The 19,136-nt window shown below is 40.1% G+C and overlaps 1 protein-coding gene across 2 annotated transcripts in view; it reads right to left on the minus strand.

Annotated features, from left to right (window-relative positions):
- Positions 1–19,136, minus strand: part of hpse (heparanase) — a 42,000-nt gene that overhangs the window by 19,498 nt on the left and 3,366 nt on the right. For both annotated transcript variants that reach the window (XM_069925853.1, XM_069925854.1), the window contains exon 2: positions 17,456–17,595. In XM_069925853.1, the coding sequence (XP_069781954.1) occupies positions 17,456–17,595 (140 nt within the window). The remainder of the gene's footprint in view (positions 1–17,455; positions 17,596–19,136) is intronic.

Below are 19,136 nucleotides of genomic sequence, written 5' to 3' on the forward strand. Positions count from 1 at the left end.
ATTTGCAAGAGATCAATCTGTTTGCATCTCGTTTAAATGCCCAAGTACGGAGGTTGCCAGACCCCCAGCCAGAAGCCATAGACGCCTTTACGATTGATTGGGCAAAACTGAATTTCTATGCTTCCCCCCACCCCCCCCACCCCCCTTCTCATTAGTAGCTAAACTCCTGCACAAAATTTAGGAGGATGGGGCCATTGGACTCCTGGTGGTACCAAATTGGCCTTCCCAGTCTTGGTTCCTAATGCTGAATTGGATGCTGCTAGAATGGCCTTTATTGTTGAGAAGGAGCAAGGAACTGATAGTTCAACCAGTATCTCTCCTTCCCCAACATCTCACTCATCTCGATCTCTTATGTTGCAGAATTGGTGTGAAAAGTTCAGCGTAAAAAGATTGCAGCTGAAAACGGTGGACATTATTTGTACTTCATGGAGGAAGTCAACTCAGAAGCAAATGGCAACTGTTCTGTTTTAATTAGAGTTTAAATGTTAATTAAATTTCAATTTCAGATGATTTGCATTTCCTCATTGATTTGTTTTATGTTCACGTATCCAGTTATAGTGCTAACAATATGGCCAAGAATGCTTTGGTGGCTTTCCCGAGTCTATGAGACACCGAGCACTCTGTCAGGAATTATCCCCTGAGTTCAAGATTCATGAGGGGAGTATTACACTTATGTCTGCCTAGGCCATGTTATCACACTATCTGGGATGTTAAAGTTGTGTTGGGCTTGTTCCGACATTTGTCGCAGTGTACACTTTGGACTTATGTGACTTATCACGGAAATTACTCATGCTTGTGGCCTTGACTTTGGCTGAAAGAATACAGACTTTAACTTGTTTACACTTGGAATATTTAGGAAAATGATTTTGTTGAATTTCATGTTCATGACCTGTTGAAACATAATAAACATGGCAGTGTGGAACAAAGTTTAAATTGGACGCTTATCAAGAGGATGAAAGATTATGTATGGTGTGGTATCTGAGACAATATATTGAATATACTTGCAATATCAGAAGGGAAGAGAAATTCTTGTTTGTATGTTACAGGAAATCCCATCAGTGGGCATCCTTTCAGACCTTGGACAGATGGCGAAAGAGGACCATGAGGTTGGCTGGAGTTTGGGACTTACTCAACCAGAGCAGCAGCTACGTCTATTGCTAGTAGAGCAGAAGTCCCCATTTGGGATATCCTCCATCAGGTGGAGGATGAAAGAACATATAACAGGTTTTACAATAAACCCCTGAGGACAGAGGGGAAAATTTCGCTGCAGCCATTTTACAGTCTGCCGAATGAATTGTGCCACATACTGGAGGTCTATGGATCCACCCTATGGTCTTTCGGACCATGCAAAAAAGAGACCACTGACCTTTGAAATCTCATATTAGCGAACCAACAAACATTATGAAAAAATAATGGAGCATTAAACGAGAACTTACTAGTTCGAAGTTTGATAATGATTATTTGAGTAACGGGAGAGGTAAGATAATATGCCCTCTTCGCCCTCCCAAGATTACTTCGATCGATGTTAAGGTAGTTTCTAGTGTTGCATGGATGCCTCACATTAAAATGCTCTTTTGACAGAATGATGCCAGTGGTTGTCTTTTTCGAGATTCAAAGATTGGCTGCACATGTGCAGATGGGATCTCATATTATCTCATTACTCCCATTACTCAAATAATTATCATCAAACTTCGAACTGGTAAGCTCTTGTTTAATGCTCCACTATAACACGTGATTCTTTCATAATATACTTTCCAGACAATGAAATACTTTTGAAATTGTGGTTAAAATAACCACATATTCTGTTATGGAAATGTTGATTGAAGGATAAATATTTGTCAGTTCAGAGGGAGAATGCCAAAGTTCTTATTTGAAAAATTGTGATGGAATCTTTTACCAAGAGCATAGAGAGAACTTCAGTTTAACACCTTATTGCCCGTCTAGAATTTTTCTGCTCAGAAAGTGACCCCAAATATAAGTGTGCAAACAACTATCGGCTGAAGGAACTTATCAGGTTGAACAGCATCAGTGTGTGTCAATATTTCAAATAGGAATGGTTCATCAAGACTGAGAGTGTACAGGGGAAGTAGCTAGTATATTAATAAAACAAATGATATGGTTGTTAACTTCAGGAGGCCCCGGGGGATCACTGACCATTGATGGCTCGACTATTGAGGTCATCAAGAGCATCAAGTTCCTTGGAGTGTACTTGGCAGAGAATCTCACCTGGTCCCTTAACACCAGCTCCATAGCCAAGAAAGCCCAGCAGTGCCTTTACTTCCTGCGAAGTATGAGGAAAGTTTATCTGCCACCCTCCATCCTCACGACATTCTGCAGAGGATGTATTGAGAACATCCTGTGTAACTTCATCTCCGCCTGGTTTGGAAGCTGTAGCACCTCAGACCATAAGACCCTGAAGTCAGTGGAAAAGATCATTGGGGGCTCTATTCCTACCACGATGGACATCTACAACACTTAATGCACGTGGAAAGCAATAATCATTGTGAAGGACTTCTCACTCCCTCATTTAACTTTTCTCCCTTCTGTCATCTGGTAGGAGGTACTGTAACACTTGGGTCCTTAAGTCCAGATTGGGAAATAGTTTTCTCCCCCCAAGCCATCAGGCTCCTGAATCCCCAGAACTTATGTGGATAGTGTCTCATGGTCTTACTGTATACGTCTTAAAATTTTAACTTCAAACTTATAATTATGTAAATCTGCTCCATGGTCCTGGAGAAACACTATCTCATCTTTACTGTGCATGCATTGGTATGAATGACAAATAAAGGTGACTTGCCTTGAGTACTTTTTCATTTTAATGATACAGCACAGTAGAAAGCCATTCCAGCATATGAAACCCTTGCTTCCCAATAAACCTATCAACCCTGTATGTTTTGGAGGGTAGGAGGAAACCAAACCATCCAGAGAAAACATTCAGAGGACAGAGGGAGAATGTACAAATGCCTTACAGGTAGCGCTGGATTCAAACCCAAGTGGTGCTGAAATAGCGTGTCACTAACTGTATCTCTAACCGTACTGTCCTTGATGAGAACATGATGGGAGGAGCCAGATGGGGCCAGGAGAATATTGGGGAACTAGGAAGGGATAAAGGATGATGGTGAGATGGGGAGGTGCAGGCAGATGATTGGCAGGTGCCAGAAAAATGGAGAGAGAGGCAAAAGGAAAAAAAAAACAGGGATCAGGGAGGAAGACGAATCCTCCAGGGTGAAGTAGGAGACAGCTGCGGAGGTGCTGGAATCTGATGTGGAGACAGTTATAATGGGTGCTTTAAGGGGAGAAATAAAAGTCAAATTGGATCAGATAGAACTGAAAGGGTGGTGGGAGGAAACCCTGTAGATGAAAGTATACTGGATTTCTCCCACTGATGCTGCTCCAGACGCTGAGTTCTTCCAGCAAGTTGTTTTATTTTGCTGCAGATTCAAGCATCTGCAGTGACCTATGTGTCTTCAAAGGTGAGGGTGCAATGATTCCCCTGGGATAAACAAACAGGATACACATCTGAATACATGGTTTCCCCATCTTGTCTGTAAAACAACAACAAAGTGGAAGAGGAAAGATAGATTTTATTTTAAAACTCCTGGAGATTAAATTTAAACAATGGGAGCATTGTTCAGTCACACTCCAGTCACACACACCAGAAGTATGTCAAGTTCACACATTCCATCCAAATTACATATAAAGCTGAACATTCTGACTCCTCATCTATATTTATATTAGCCAGTTGTACTAACAACAGGACAATATTAATAAGTGGCAAGCAGATTTTCATGGTTGAATGTCCTATAATCTTAAACTAGTAAATGCCACTTAGTTAAATCATGATTTGCAGGTAATGAAATTTTCAAATCAAGGAAGCCATTATTTGTTGTTGTGAAATATATTTCTGAAATTGTGCTTCTGAGAAAATCTGCAGCATGTAGGAGTGTTCACCCTGCACCATCACTTATCACCAAGTGTCTTCAAAGATCTCCCATCTCACCACTCGATATACCATTTTATTTCCCTCCATTCACTTCCTTGGTTGCCATGGTCCTTTCAATAATTGGATGTAGCCATGACTGGGAATGCCTGGCATTTAAAGTTCACCACTGATTATCCTTGAGAAGGTCGAGGGAAGTCAGATGGATCAGGATCAAGAGTCCTGAATCCCTGATCCAATGTCACACATTCCATTCTAACAAGTGAATGCAGGTAATGAAACTTGTGATCAAATCAAAGAAGGCACAAGGAATGGTTTGTAAATTATTGGTGACATTATGCTTCAGTGAAAACTGGCAGAGCACAGCAGGGAATTTAAAACCAGTCAATAAAATTGATATTGTAGCAGTGGCTACACTGCTAACTGAAGGATCGCACAACCAAACGGGTTGAGTTCAGTGAGCAAAAACTGATTTTTTGCAGGCTGTCTGGCTGGTCTTATACTCCCAGCCCGGACCTGGCTGAGAACCACACTGGGGCCCCCCAACGTCACCGTGGAGTCACATGGGACCCCAACCGCGAGCTTCTGAGCCCAGTGTCGAGGTCGGGAGGAAACCCCCGACGGCGCCCTTTTGGCCGGCTGCCCCACCGCGTGCGTGACAAGCGGGGCCAGTTCACCTGCCTAATGGCGTACCGCCACATAGCCGCCCCCCCAGAAAAGGCGCCAATTTCCTTTTTTGCTGGGCAGCCTCACTTCTTGGGTTAGGCCACAACTACTAGTTCGGTGGGGTCAAGGTGGGCTGGCTTTAACCTGTCCACTGTAAGCAGTTCCCTCTTACCACCAATGGCCAGTGTGAAAGTGGATCCTGAATACTGGACAACTTTTTACGGCCCTTCGTATGGTCTTTGTAGAGGTGCTGAGGATGGGCCCCGCCTGATAAAAACGTACTCTGCAGAGTACAGCTCGCTGGGGATGTAAAAGGCCCTTGTGCCGTGTCTGGGCGGCAGTGGGGGTGTGAAGGAGTCCAACTGGGCCCGGAGGCAGGGAAGTAGACCGTGCAGTGACTGCTGGGGGTTGTGAGGTACATTGACGAACTCACCGGGTAGGGCTAGCGGAGCACAGTAGACCAGCTCGGCTGATGACGTCTGGGGTGTCGAGGCAGCTCGTCCACCCAGTTGGTGGACCATAAGTGCTGACTTAAGGTGGCGGTGTGATCGCTCGACTAGCCCATTGGCCTGTGGGTGATAGGCAGTGGTGAGATGTAGCTTGATCCCCAGCCTGTTGGCGAGCTGTGCTCAACAGTTCAAAAGCGCTCGGGAGCAGGAGTCCACGGAGGCATCTGGCATCAGGATCGCCTCGGGCCAATGAGTGGTGCAGTCTACCACTGTGAAAAGGTAATGGTTATCTCAGGAAATGGGTAAGGGTCCTTCACATGTATGTGGCTGAACTATTCACGGACGTGTTTGAAAATTTGTATGGGTGCTCTGGTGTAGCTGTGTATCTTAGAAAGCTGGCAATGGGTGCAGGTTCTGGCCCAGTCCACAATCTGCTTCCGAAGCCCGTGCCAGACGAAACGTTCTGCCACCATACGGACCGTGAACCTGATGAAAGGGTGGGAAAGGTCAAGGATATGGTGGAAGACTTGCCTGTACCACTGCTGGGGAACCACTGGTTGAGGGGTGCCCAATGAGACATCGCACAGGATGGTGCCCTCACCGTGAGCAGTAAGGAGGTCCTGGAACCGCAGTCCCATGATGGCAGTCCTGAAGGCCCGCGTCTCCTCGTTACACTTCTGGTCCCGGGTGAGCTGGTCGAAGTTGAGGCCGGGTGTCAGCGTGCAAATGGCTGGTCGTGAGAGTGCGTCGGCGACCACATTGTCTTTCCCCGCTTTGTGCCAAATGTCGGTGGTGAACTCCGACACGAAGGAGAGGTGTTGCTGTTGGTGGGCCGACCAGGGATCTCTTGCCATAGCAAGCACCTGAGTGAGGGGTTTGTGGTTGGTAAAAATGGTGAAAGGCCTCCCCTCCAAGAAATAGCGGAAATTACGCACAGCCAGGTACATGCCCAGCAACTCACGATCGAAAGCGTTATACTTGCACTCTGTTGGGCAAAGAAGTCGGCTAAAGAATGCCAGTGGTTTCCACTGTCCGTTCCCCTGCTGCTCCAGGACAGGACCGACGGCTGTTGCAGAGGCATTGACAGAGAGCACCATATGCAGGTCAGTGTGTGGGTGGATGAGCAGGGTAGCCTTCGTGAGGGCATCTTTCATGGCTTTGAATGTCCTACTGGCCTCTGGAGTCCACGCGAATGTCTTGTCTTTGGCCGTGATGAGGGCGAATAGTGGCTGCATGATGCGCGCAGCACCTGGAATGAAGCAGTTATAGAAATTGACCATACCCGTGAACTCCTGTAGCCCCTTGAGTTTGTCTGGGCGTGGGAACTCCCTGATAGCAGCGACCTTTGTAGCACCAAGTGTGGCTCCTTTGGCTGTGATGGTATGGCCCAGGAACTGCATGGACTTTTTCCCGAACTGGCACTTGGCTGAATTGATTGTTAGGCCAAAGTCGGCCAGTCAGGAGAAGAGGGTGTGCAGGTGAGACTTGTGCTGTGCCCAGTCTCTTCTGGAGACAAGGATGTCATTCAGGTAAATGAATATGAAATTCAAATCCCTGCCCACTGTGTCCATAGACGCTGGAAGGTCTGGGCGGCGTTCTTGAACCTGAACGGCATGCGTAGGAACTTGAATAAGCTGAAGGGGATGATGATGGCCGTTTTGGGTATGTTCTTGGGGTGCACCAGGATTTGGTGATACCTGTGCACCAGGATGACCTTGGAGAATAACCTTGTGCCATGCAGGTTGGCCGTAAAGTCCTGGATGTGAGGGATCGGGTAACAGTCAGGTACTGTTGCGTCATTAAGCCATCGATAATCTCTACAGGGGCACCAGCCGCCGGAGGCTTTCAGGACCAGGTGGAGTGGTGAGGCCCAAGGACTGTCGGAGCGTTGATTGATCCCCAGCTCCTGCAGATGCAAGAACTCTTCCTTCACTATCTGGAGCTTATTTGGCGGGAGCTGGCATGCCTTGGTGTGGACTGGAGGGCCTTGGGTGGGGATGTAATGAAACACCCCATGGTGTGGTGAGACGTCGGAGAACTGTGGCTTGAGGAGGGACGGGAACTCGCCCAGGATACGCTGAAACTCGTCCTTGGGCATGCTGACCTTGGCCATCTGTGGATGCTCTGTGTGGGAGGGATTGAGGTGAATGGATTGGAAGGTATGGGCATCTACCAGTCACCTACCTCGAATGTCGACCAGGAGTCTGTGGGCGAGGAGGAAGTCGACACCCAGGATGGCGGTTGGAAGGGACGAAACGGTGAACCTCCACGAGAACTTCTGCTGGCCGATTTGGAAGTGGATAAAATTGTTTCTGTATGTTCAGATCTCCGTCGAATTGGCTGCAGGGAGGGAAGATCCTCGAAGCCTGTTCTGGGACTCAATGGCTGTGGCCGGGATGATGCTGATCTGGGCCCCAGTGTCGAAGAAGAAGCGTCGACCGCTGACTGAATCCCACATGTAGAGAAGGCTGTATTCTTGGCCAGCCACCGCAGCCATTAACAGCGGCTGGCCTGCTCATTTCCCTGGAACGAGCAGGGCTGACGACACTTCCAAGCCTTGGCTCCCTAGCGCTGGTGGAAGAAGCAGAGGCCTGAAATGGATAACATGCTTCTGGCTGTGCACTTCGAGGCCCCTGCAGGGGAAAAATGTTCCTCCGCAGCACTAGAGGAAGGCTTGGCGTGGTCATGCCCATGACTCATAACCTGCTGGATTGCTGAGCCCTTCAGGAATCATTTGAGCCATAGCTCCTGAGCCTTTTGAGCGACCTTCCTAGGGTCAACAAAGCTTTCCTGGGACAGTAACGGCCGGATGTCTTCAGGCAGATGGTCGCAGAAGATGCGCTCGAAGAGTGGGCAGTTGGTGTGATCACCCATGAGCATGAGCATCTTGTCCATCAACTGGAGTTCTATCCCCCAAGGCGTCGAGACGCAGCATCCGAGCAGCATGCTGGTGCCTGGAGAGGCTGAGGGAGCCGGTGAGCACCCGCTTGATGGTCTCGTACTTATCTTCCGCGGGTGGGTGCTGAACGAGGTGCAGCACTCGTTTGGCAGTGCCCTGGTCCAGGGTGGCGACCACATGGTAAAACTTGGTCAAATCCAATGAAATCTGGCAGAGGTGAAACTGAGCCTCTGCGTGGCTGAATCAGGTCTCCGGCTCCTGAACCCAGAAGTCAGGAAGCTTGATGGCTATAGCGTTGATCAAAGGGTCGTTCTTGTTGGGTTCAAAGACGTTTGAACCTGTCGGGGTCACCAATTGTAGCAGCGGTTGCGCTGTTAACTGAAGGATCGCACAACCAGACGGGTTGAATTCAGTGAGCAAAAACTGATTTACTGCAGGCTGCCTGACTGGTCTTATACTCCCAGCCCGGACCTGGCTGAGAACCGCGCTGGGGGGCCCCGATGTCACCGGGGAGTCACGTGGGTCCCCAAGCGCGGGCTTCTGAGCCCAGTGCCGAGGTCAGGAGGAAACACCTGATGGCACCATTTTGTCCGGCTGCCCCACCGCGTGCGTGACAAGTGGGGCCGGTTCGCCTGCCTAATGGCGTATCGCCACAATATAAAATTAACAAGCTTGACACAATTATATCTTTTCAGTAAACTCATCTGATTTACTGATATCTTCTGGGAAGGAACTTTGATCTCCTTCAACACTCTGATGTAGAATTGTAGCAGCAATCCATTCAGTTCTGGGACCAATCGTGGATGAAGAATGCATGGCAATTACATCCATAGCTTGTGAAAGAATAAAAATTAAATCAGAAGGTGCTGTTCCACAGGGAGTGGCAATGATCTACATTGAAGGAATGTAATATCTTTCCACGTTGACATGGTGTGATTTAGAGATAGTCCCTGGTTCCTCCTAAACAATTAATTTATAGTTAGAGTTGAACATTCGAGAGGCAAAAATCAAATAATCCTTGTTGAGTTGTTGCTGTACTCTGAAGTTTGATTTATTAGGACCATCCAAGGTTAGTATTGCATAAGGTCCTTTATGGCATTTTTAAAATTTCAATTAAGCCTGCAGATTGAATAATCAAAATACAATATAGTTTAATTTAATCCATCCCAATATTATCAGTATTGTCAATGTTCCTGCATGGCTGCATCAAGCAAGAATTTTTTTTTAAATTTTATTTTTAATTTACATCAATAACAAACACAGGGCTTATTTGTAATCATACAGAATAATAAAAAATATGATGCAAGAAGAATACATCATTTTATATTTTCTCTCCCCTCCCTCCCCAAAAGAGTAAGAAAAAAAAGCCTGGCTAATTTAATCCTTCATTAATTAATTGAATTTCAAATTTACAAATATAATCTTAGAACTTAAATTAACTAGGGTGAGTTGGAGCGGGAGTAGTGGATGCCGTAGATAACTCTTTCCAATGTAATCCACACAATGTTTCCAAATCTTATAAAATTTTTCTGGTTGATTCTGTAAATTATACATTATTTTCTCTAACAGTACAAATTCTGTAATTCCATTTGCCATCTATTCAACCTCACATTATTATTTAGTTTCCACATTATGGCTACATATTTCTTTGCTATTGCTACATTTAAAAACTTCCTCTGATAAATATCTAATGATATAAATATCCCCTAACAAAAATATTTTTGGATCTTTCAAAACTTGCATTTTCATAACGTCCCAATAAAATACTTTTATCTTCCCAAAAGTTTTACTACCTTTTCACATTGCCAAACTGTATATAAAAATGTTCCTACCTCATTGTTACTTCTAAAACATTGATCAGAGCAATTTGAATTAAGTCTGTGTAATATAATTGATGTAAAAAATTAAATTATATCATTAGATATCTAACAATAATTGTGTTGGTTACACTTTCATAACATAGTTTTGACCTTATTCTTCCTGAATTTGTACATTTAAATCTCTTTCGCATCTCAATTTAGATTTAAATAGATTTTTTAAGCATAGTCCCTTGCAATTTTATATACATATTAGTAATAAATCTTTTGCTAAATGTATCAGTTATTAAATATTCAAATTGACTTTGTTCAGGTATCTAAAATTCTGTCCTAACTTTTTTTAAGTATGATTTAAGTTGATAAAATGAAAATAATAGTATTATTTGGTACATTTCAATTGGTCAAAGGATAAAAAAAATATCTAAAAAACAATCCTTTATCCTACAGTTATACCAAATATGAAAAAATGAATGATTAACTGTAAAGGGAATTAGGATTTTGCTTTAACAACATTCTAGCTAATTGATAATTCTTCATTCCTCTTTCTATATGGATTTCATTCCATACTTTAAGTATATGTTTCAAAATTTGTGTATCTCTTTTCCCTTTCAGCAGTTCTTCATGCCATTTATACAAAATGTGTTCAGAATTATTTCCCCCTATTTTACTCATTTCAATTTGTACCCATGCTGACTTTTCACAATCTGATAACAGGAGGGAGGACAAGAATCTAAGTTCAGTTGCTTTATAATAGTTTTTAAAATTAGGCATTTGTAGTCCCCCCCCAATCATATTTCCATGTAAAATTTTCCATTGCCACCCTAGGCATTTTGTCTTGCCAAATACATTTTCTTACATTTTTATTTAAATCTTGAAAAAACATTGTTGGTACAAAAATTGGTATGATTGAAATAGGTATTGTATTTTAGGAAAAATATTCATCTTCACACAATATATCCTTCCTATTACAGAAATTGATAAATCCTTCCATCTTATTAAATCTTCTTTAATTTTCTTCAGTAAAGATATATAATTTAAATAAATTATTCAAATTATTATCAATATTGATTCCTAAATATTTAACTGCATCCTTCTGTCATTTAAATTTTGGCATTTTCTTAGCTTGAGTATATTCAGTCTCTATCATTGGTGTCACTTTGCTTTTATCAATATTTACTTTATAACCTGATATTAACCCATACTCCACCAATTGAAAATTTACTTTTTTTAATGAAATTTCAGAGTTTGTAAGATATAATATTACATCATTTGCAAGAAGACTAATTTTATGTTCTTTATTTTTTTAAATCTTAAAGCTCTTAATCTCATTATCTCTTCTTATCATGTCTGCTAAAGGTTCTATAGCCAATGCAAATAAAAAGGGTGATAAAGGACAACCTTGTCCAGATGATCTTTCTGATTAAAAAAAAGTTCTGATATTTGTCTATTTGTAACTACTTTAGCCTTTGGGTCATTATATAATGCCCTTACCCAATTTATAAAATTTATTGGAATTCCACAAACCTTCAATAAATAAATAGTCCCATTCTAATCTGTCAAATGCTTTTTCTGCATCTAAAGCCAAAGCTACTGATGGTATTTTTCTTTTTTGAGCCACATTTAATAATTTTTTTTTTAAATTTAGCAATATTATCAGCTGATCTTCTATTCCTGATAAAACCTGTTTGGTACATATTAATCAATTTAGGTAAACTTTTAGCTAATCTATTAGATATTAATTTAGACCAAAATTTATAATCTGTATTCAATAATGATATTGGTGTGAATGAAGATGGAAGCAAAGGATCCTTCCTTTTTGTGGAATAAGTTATTAAATGCTGTTTTAAATGACTCTGGTAAATCACAGAAGTCATTCATTTGATCAAGCAATCCCATAAATATAGGAATGAATAACTTTAAATTCTTTGTAAAACTCTGGAGAGAAACCATTTTCTCCTGGAGCCCTATTATTTGGCAAAGTCATCAATAAGTCATCTAATTCTGTAATAGTAATAGAATTTATTAATTCAGTCTTTTCTTCAGTATTTAATTCCAGCAATATAATTTGTGACAAATATTCATTTATTTTATCTCCATCCTTCAAGGATTCTGATTGATATAATTTCTTATAAAATTTAATTAAAACATCATTAATACACTGTGCTTTATAAGTAAAATGACCTAATTCATCTTTTATAGCTATTATTGTTCTCAATAATTGTTCTGTCTTCAATTTCCATGCTAAAACTTTATGGGCTCGATCACCCAACTCGTAATATTTTTGTCGAGTTTCATTAAATTTCAATTTTTAAAAAATTTCAATATTCTTTGCTTCTCATCATTCAATTGATTCTGTAATTCCTTTTCCAACTTTGTTATTTCATTTCCCAAATTATTAACTTCAAACATTTTTTTTAAATCTTAGCTGTACAACGTATTATTTGCCCTCTTAAATAAGCCTTCACTGAGTCCCAAATCACAATTTTATTGGTTAGAGTGTTTATTGGAGTCTAAAAAAATTTGTCTGCTGTCTTATAAATTCACAAAAATCTTGCCTTTTTAACAATCCTTCATCTATTTTGCTCTTCTTACAATAAAACTGACATAACTAAAGGTGATTAATCTGACAATATTCTAGCTTGATATTCAATCTTTTGAACTTTTACTTGTAGTTGAGAGGAGATTAAAAACATATCTATACATGAATATGTCTTATGGCTAAAAGAATAAAATTAATAATCCCTAATACCAGAATGCATCTTCCTCCAACTATCAACAAGTTTCATTTCATTCATAAAATTAATCATAGTTTTAACTACCTTATTTTTAACCATAATTCCACCTGATCCATCCAACTTTGAATCAAAAGTAATATTAAAATCTCCTCCCATGATTATTTTGCCCTTTGCATTGACTAATAGCATAAAAGCATCTTTTATAAATTTTACATCATCTATATTTGGTGCATATATATTCAATGTCCAATATTCTGAATAAATTTTACAATCTCCCATCACATATATTGCCACTTTATCAATAAATATATCCAATATTTTAATTGGTAAACTTGTGGCAGATGTAAGTTGTGGACAAATGCCATCAAGTTGGAATAATATGAATAACGAGACCACACCTCAGGTTTCAGCCAGAGAAGAGTAAAAGAGTAATTTATTGACGTGCTGTCAGGCTAGATATAGACAAACAACAGGTGATCTGGCGTCATGACACTTGGAGTATGTACCACCTCATGACATTCACGTTGAGTAGGCCAGGGCTTCTCAGCAGACCTATGGGTGCTGCTGAGTCACTATGCTGTAGTGGCAAGTTGCCAACCTGTTATGTCTAGCTGTCATGAGTTTGGAGCTGTTAGTGCTGGTTCCGTCCATTCCACCCCCCACCAGCGAACTGCTACAAACTCTTATTTATTAATATCGCTACCCCTCTGGCTTTAGAGTTAAATGAATAAGACAATACCGTTCCTACCAAATCTCTCTTTAATTTTGCAGGTTCTATTTCCATTAAGTGAATTTCTTGTAAAAAAAAGCTACATCCACTTTAATTTATTTTCACATAACATTAATTTTTTTCTCTTTATCTGAATTCCGTTAACATTAATACTAATAAAAATTAAATACCAGTATTAAACCATATGTCCATCCAGCATCCTCACCCCAATACTCCTTGAGTAACATACTACATTCATAAACAATCCAAGCCTTGAACAAAAAAAGATAATGAAAAGAAGAAAGAAGAAGGTGAAGAAAAACTCCAGAGGCACGTGATGGTAAAACGACTCTAATCCTCTGATCTATTTAGGATGAAAAAAATATCACATTTGTGCCCATGAACTCACTCGATATACCATACCATTCCTTACTATAGTTTTTCCAATAAATCTAATAATCCATTGATCTTATCAAAGTATAATAAATCACATGCATTACAATTAAACCTTCCTCCCCATTAAACTCTCTAGAAACACAATGTAATTTCAATTACAGCAAAATTCTTTCAGTTATGTAATTAATTCAAATATCAACAGCCACCTGTTGTTCTTTATCTAAAAATAAGCATATACCTTTGCTTCATTAGGCTCAGTAAAAAAGCTATTTCTGGGACAAATACTTCCAGTATAGCTGGATATCTCAAAACAAAGGCATAGCCTTTTTTCCATAACACATCTTTAATCAGATTAAGCTCTTTTTCTTTTTTAAATAATCAAAACTTATGTCTGGATAAAAGAAAATCTTATTTCCATTATTAATCAAAGGTGATTGTCTTTCTTTGGCCAACTCCAATAACCTCTCTTACTTCATGTCAAAGGAACCTGACAAGTATTGGATGGGACCTCTGGTCAAGCTGAGGTTTAGGTCTCAGTGTCCTATGGACTCACTCAATCTCCAAATCTCCTTGAAATTCAATCTGACCCAAAGATTCTGGTATCAATCATTGCAAAATAATTTTCAAATCTTGACCTTCATCACCTTCTTTAAGTCCAACAATCTTGATATTATTCAGTCTACTAACATTTTCCAAAATATCTGTTTTTTGCATTAACTGATCATTCTTGGCAGCAGCTTCTGCTTGTGCTTTCTTCATTTGGTCTTTAATATTTTGAATCTCAAATTCATTTTCTTTAATTTTTCCCATCCACTATTTCAAATCTTGTGTCAACCTGTTGCATTAATCTTTCAATTTTATCACCATTCTTCCTTACCTCTTCAGTTAATACTTCCATATATTGTTGAAAAGAAGTCTAAAAATTGCTTAATTTCTCCACATGATAAAGAAGCTTCTGTGGCTTTCTCTGCTTTTTTCTTGATTGTAGATCGGTCTTGATCTTTCCTTTGCTTTTCCAGATTCTCTTCTTGATTGCTGGAGCTGAGTATCTTGCATCTTTTAAAAAATTTCCTCCATTTTTTTGTGTGCTCTGTGCATGCACAAGAAGTTACGCATGAGCCGAGTCACTTCTTCACTCAGTCTCAGTGCCCATTACCGGAGGAGACCTTGTGCAGCAGTATCCAAGGTTTCCCCAGCTTCTAGCCTCTCTCCTTTGGATATTACCTTGTGGACTGCTCCAGGATCCTTTCTCAAGGTAGGCCTCTCTTCTTTTTCTTGCTTCATTTCTGGTATTGCAGTAAAGCCTTTATCTTTCTTTGGTGGCATTATTAATGTCTTCTATACATCTTCAGGCAGTTCTTCTTATAGTTTCTGTAACTTTTATAGTCTTTTTTTTTAAATCACTTTTTCTCAACTTTTTCGAGGAGAAAAAGGATTACCAGTTTAACCCCACGCCACGTGGCACACCCCCCCCCCCCATCAAGTAAGAATGTTGATGCATTTGTACATTGAACTTACATATATGACAATAAACTCTCACACTCATATTCAGTTCTTCCAAAGTAATGGAATTAAAAATAGAAACTTGCAGTATTTTGAAATCCAAAATAAAAACAGAAAATACTAGAAATACTCAGCAGGTCAGGCATCTTATGTGGAAAGAGAAATAGTTAATATTTTAGATCAATAATCCTTCATCAGAACTCCTTGCCTTTTATGAGAATGAAGGTGGAGCTGCTTAAGGATAAAGGAGGCAACATGTGCCTGGAGGCAGAGGCAGAGGAGATGGGGGTGGGGGTGGGGGGGGGCGGTCCTAAATGAATACTTTGCTTCAGTATTCACCAGAGAAAAGGACCTGGTTCAGGGCAGGATCGGAATAGAACAGGTTTGTGTACTGTATGCTATTGAGATTAAGGAAGAGATAGTGCTTGATTTTCTTAAAAACATTAAGATTGATAATTCCCTGGAGTTGGACGTGATATACCCCAGTTTGCTATGGAAGGGAGGGAAGAGTAGTTTAGATGGGGTTTTAATAACAATTTTTTTTTTCTCTTTTTTGAATATTCCAAATTGAGTAGAAAGGGATAATATTGTTCAATATATTATAATGTTATACATTGTATTAAGTATTGCAATATATTGATGTTTCAGTTTTTGCTATTCGATTCTGTATTCTATTCTCCTCATGTATTGTTTACTTATAATATGTTTAATAAAAAGATTGAAAAAGAAAGGAAGGGAGGGAAGAGATAGATGGGGCATTGGCTATGATCTTTGAGTCTTCCTTGACCACAGGGGAGGTGCCAGAAGATTGGAGAATGGCAAATGTGGTGCCCTTTTTAAAAAAAGTTAATAGGGAGAATCATAGACCAGTGAGTTTTAGGATACTGATGTGCAAAGTATTGGAGAAGATTCTTAAGGATAGGATCTATGAGCATTTGGAGAAGTACAGTCTACTCAAGGATAGTCAGCATTGCTTTGTGATGGGAAGGTCATGTGTCACGAGCCTCTGAGTGTTTTGAGGAGGTATCAAAATAAGTTGATGAAGGTAGGGGAATAGATGTAGGGGAATAGATGTGGTCTATATGGATTTTAGCAAGGCATTTGACAAGGGCTCCCATGAGAAACTCGTTCAGAAAGTCATGAGGCATGGGATCATTAGAACCTTGGATTAAAAATTGACTTGTAGGTAGAAAACAGATTGATAGTTGATGGACAGTATTCTGCCTGGAGTTCAGTGACTAGTGAAATTTCACAATTTCGCAAGTTGTGGGACTCCTGCTCTTTGTGATTTTTATAAATGACCTGGATGAACAGGTGGAAGGATGGGTCAGTAACTTTGTGGATGATACAAAGGTTGGAGGAATTGTGAATGGAGCTGAAGATTGTAGTAGGTTACAAAATGATATAGACAGGCTGGAGATTTGAGCAGAAAAGTGGCAGATAGAGTTCAATCCGGATAAGTGTGAGGTAATACATTTTGGAAACTGAAGGCTGAGTACAGGGTTAATGGCCAGATACTTAACAGTGTGGAAGAACAGAGGGACCTTGGGGTCCAAATCCATGCACCTCTCAAGGTTGCTGCACAAGTTAATAGGATAGATTAGAAGGCCTATGGGATGCTAGGCTTCATTAGTTGAGGGAGAGTTCAAGAACCAAGAGGTGATGTTGTAGCTCTATAAATCTATGGTGAGACCACACTTCAAGTATTATGTTCAGTTTTGGTCACCTCATTATAGGAAGGGTGTGGAAGCTATGGACAGGGTGCAGAGATTTACCAGGATGTTGCCTGGATTGGAAAATGTTTTATGAGGCAAGGTTAGCAGAGCTGGGACTTTTCTCTTTGAAGCCAAGAAGAAGGAGAGGAGACTTAATTGAGATCTACAAAATTCTGAGATGCATAGATAAGGTGGACCGAGGGTAGGAATAATAAACACCAGGGGACATCACTACAAAAATGAAGGGTGGAAAGTATAGTGGAGATATCAGGGGCATTTTCTTTTCACAAAGAGAATTATGGGTGCCTAGAATGCCTTGCCAGAGATGGTGCTGGAGGCTGAAATATTAGGGGCATTTAAGAGACTCTTTGAAAGGCACATGGCTGGAAGAAAAATAGAGGGTTATGAGGTAGGAAGGGTTTAATATTTCTTTTGGTAGGTATAGGTCAGCACAACATCAAGGGCTGAAGGGCCTGTACTGTGCTGTAATGTTCTATGTACCACCTATATGTTTCCAGCAGTTCTGTTTGTATTACATTTCTTCCAAGGCCACAAACATCACACTTTCAATGCTGGGTTTACTTGGAACATAATTTGATTTATTTTTTAATCAAGCTGGACTTTACCTTCTGCATTTGGAGACTTCAAGCCATGTTTATATGATAAAAATAGGTTTGGATCAAATAGAATAAAATCAGCTTCAGTTCCGCCAAACCTCAGATATCCAGGTGACAAAGCACTCGCTAAAGTGATCAACTTCTGTGATCTATGTATAGAAGCAAACAGAATTACAAAACAAAGCAGACAATTTCACATTCTTTTCAGTTTACACAGGTCCATCCCAATTTAGCATCAGAATCAACATTCTGCAATAGATACATTTTCACACACTCCTGGTTGAAGTTACATAACAGGAGTAGGTGTGGGAGGGGTGTGGTGAAGTGTAGGGCATCTTTGCTTTACAACAAATTGTGAAAAGGACCCAAGTAGCACTAAATTTATAATGAGGACATCATTTAATGATTACTTATGGATGTGAATAGTACAAGGGTGGCATGAGGGTTGAGACATCAGCTATGTGCTCTACAAATTTAGATTCATATCAAATATTGATATTGCATTTTCATGACAAGTTGGCTAACATGGATAGAAGTTGGCCTTGACTCAATAGGCAAAATAGTTTTCTTTTGCATTGTTATGATTCTAAAGCAGTGGTTTTCAAACTTTTTCTTTACACACACATTGCACCTAAAGTAATCCCTATGCCATAGGTGCTGTGTGATTAATAGGGGATTATTTAAGGTGGTATGCCAGTGGGGAATAAAAAGGTTGAGAACCACTGCTCTAGACCCAATTGTTACTGAAATATTTTGCTCGAGAACAATAGACATGGGGGCGTGGCAAGATGGCGTAGAGGGAAGACGTGTGGTTCCACCTTCCCCCAGTTAGACTTCTAAATACCCGACTTTAAAATTTGTAAAAGTGGTTAAAAATAGTATCTACAGATTTTGGAATAGTGAAGGATTGGTATTAAGATAGTTCAGGACTGTTTTGAAGAAGGCCAGTTTCTTTCCTTAATCAACTGAGGGGAAATTTGATATATCTGTAAACTCTTTATTTGTGTATTATCAACTTAAAGCTTTGATAAAAAGATAATTATGGTAAAGAGACGAATCTACCCATGTTGACGAAATTTGAGTCTTTGATTTCCTCTGTACCTAAGAAAGGTTATATTTTGGGTATGTACCAATTGTTACTAGAAGCGATGGATAAACTGGATTGGGAGAAATCTAGACTTAAATGGGAAAGTGATTTAACTTATATTTTTCCCGAAGATAATTGGGAGGCTATGTGCCATGATAGTGTAACTAAAGTGACAAATGTAGGATATGGAATGGTTAATTATAATTTTTTGCATCAGTTATATTTGACTCCAGAAAAATTAAAACAATATGGGTTTAGTAATTTGGATTCTTGTTTTAGATGTGGATTATGTATTGGAACTTTTTTTACACGCTGTCTGGTCTTGTGTTAATGTACAATCATTTTGGGAAGGAATTAGATTGGGTTTGGAAAAATTATTTAACATTAAATTGCCATTAGACCCGTCGATTTTTTTGTTGGGATATATGGTTTCTTTGAAAGGACTAGGGTTGGGTAAATTTCAAATTGCTGATGTCTAGTGCTGTCTGTTGCACGAAAATGTGTAACTAGTACTTGGAAAGATAATGTGGAGATTAATATAACACCCTGGCATAATGAATTGAGAACTTATATTATTATGGAAAAGATTACATGTAATTTACA

Source organism: Narcine bancroftii, chromosome 3 (genome assembly GCF_036971445.1).
Source record: "Narcine bancroftii isolate sNarBan1 chromosome 3, sNarBan1.hap1, whole genome shotgun sequence".
Classification (NCBI taxonomy): domain Eukaryota; kingdom Metazoa; phylum Chordata; class Chondrichthyes; order Torpediniformes; family Narcinidae; genus Narcine; species Narcine bancroftii.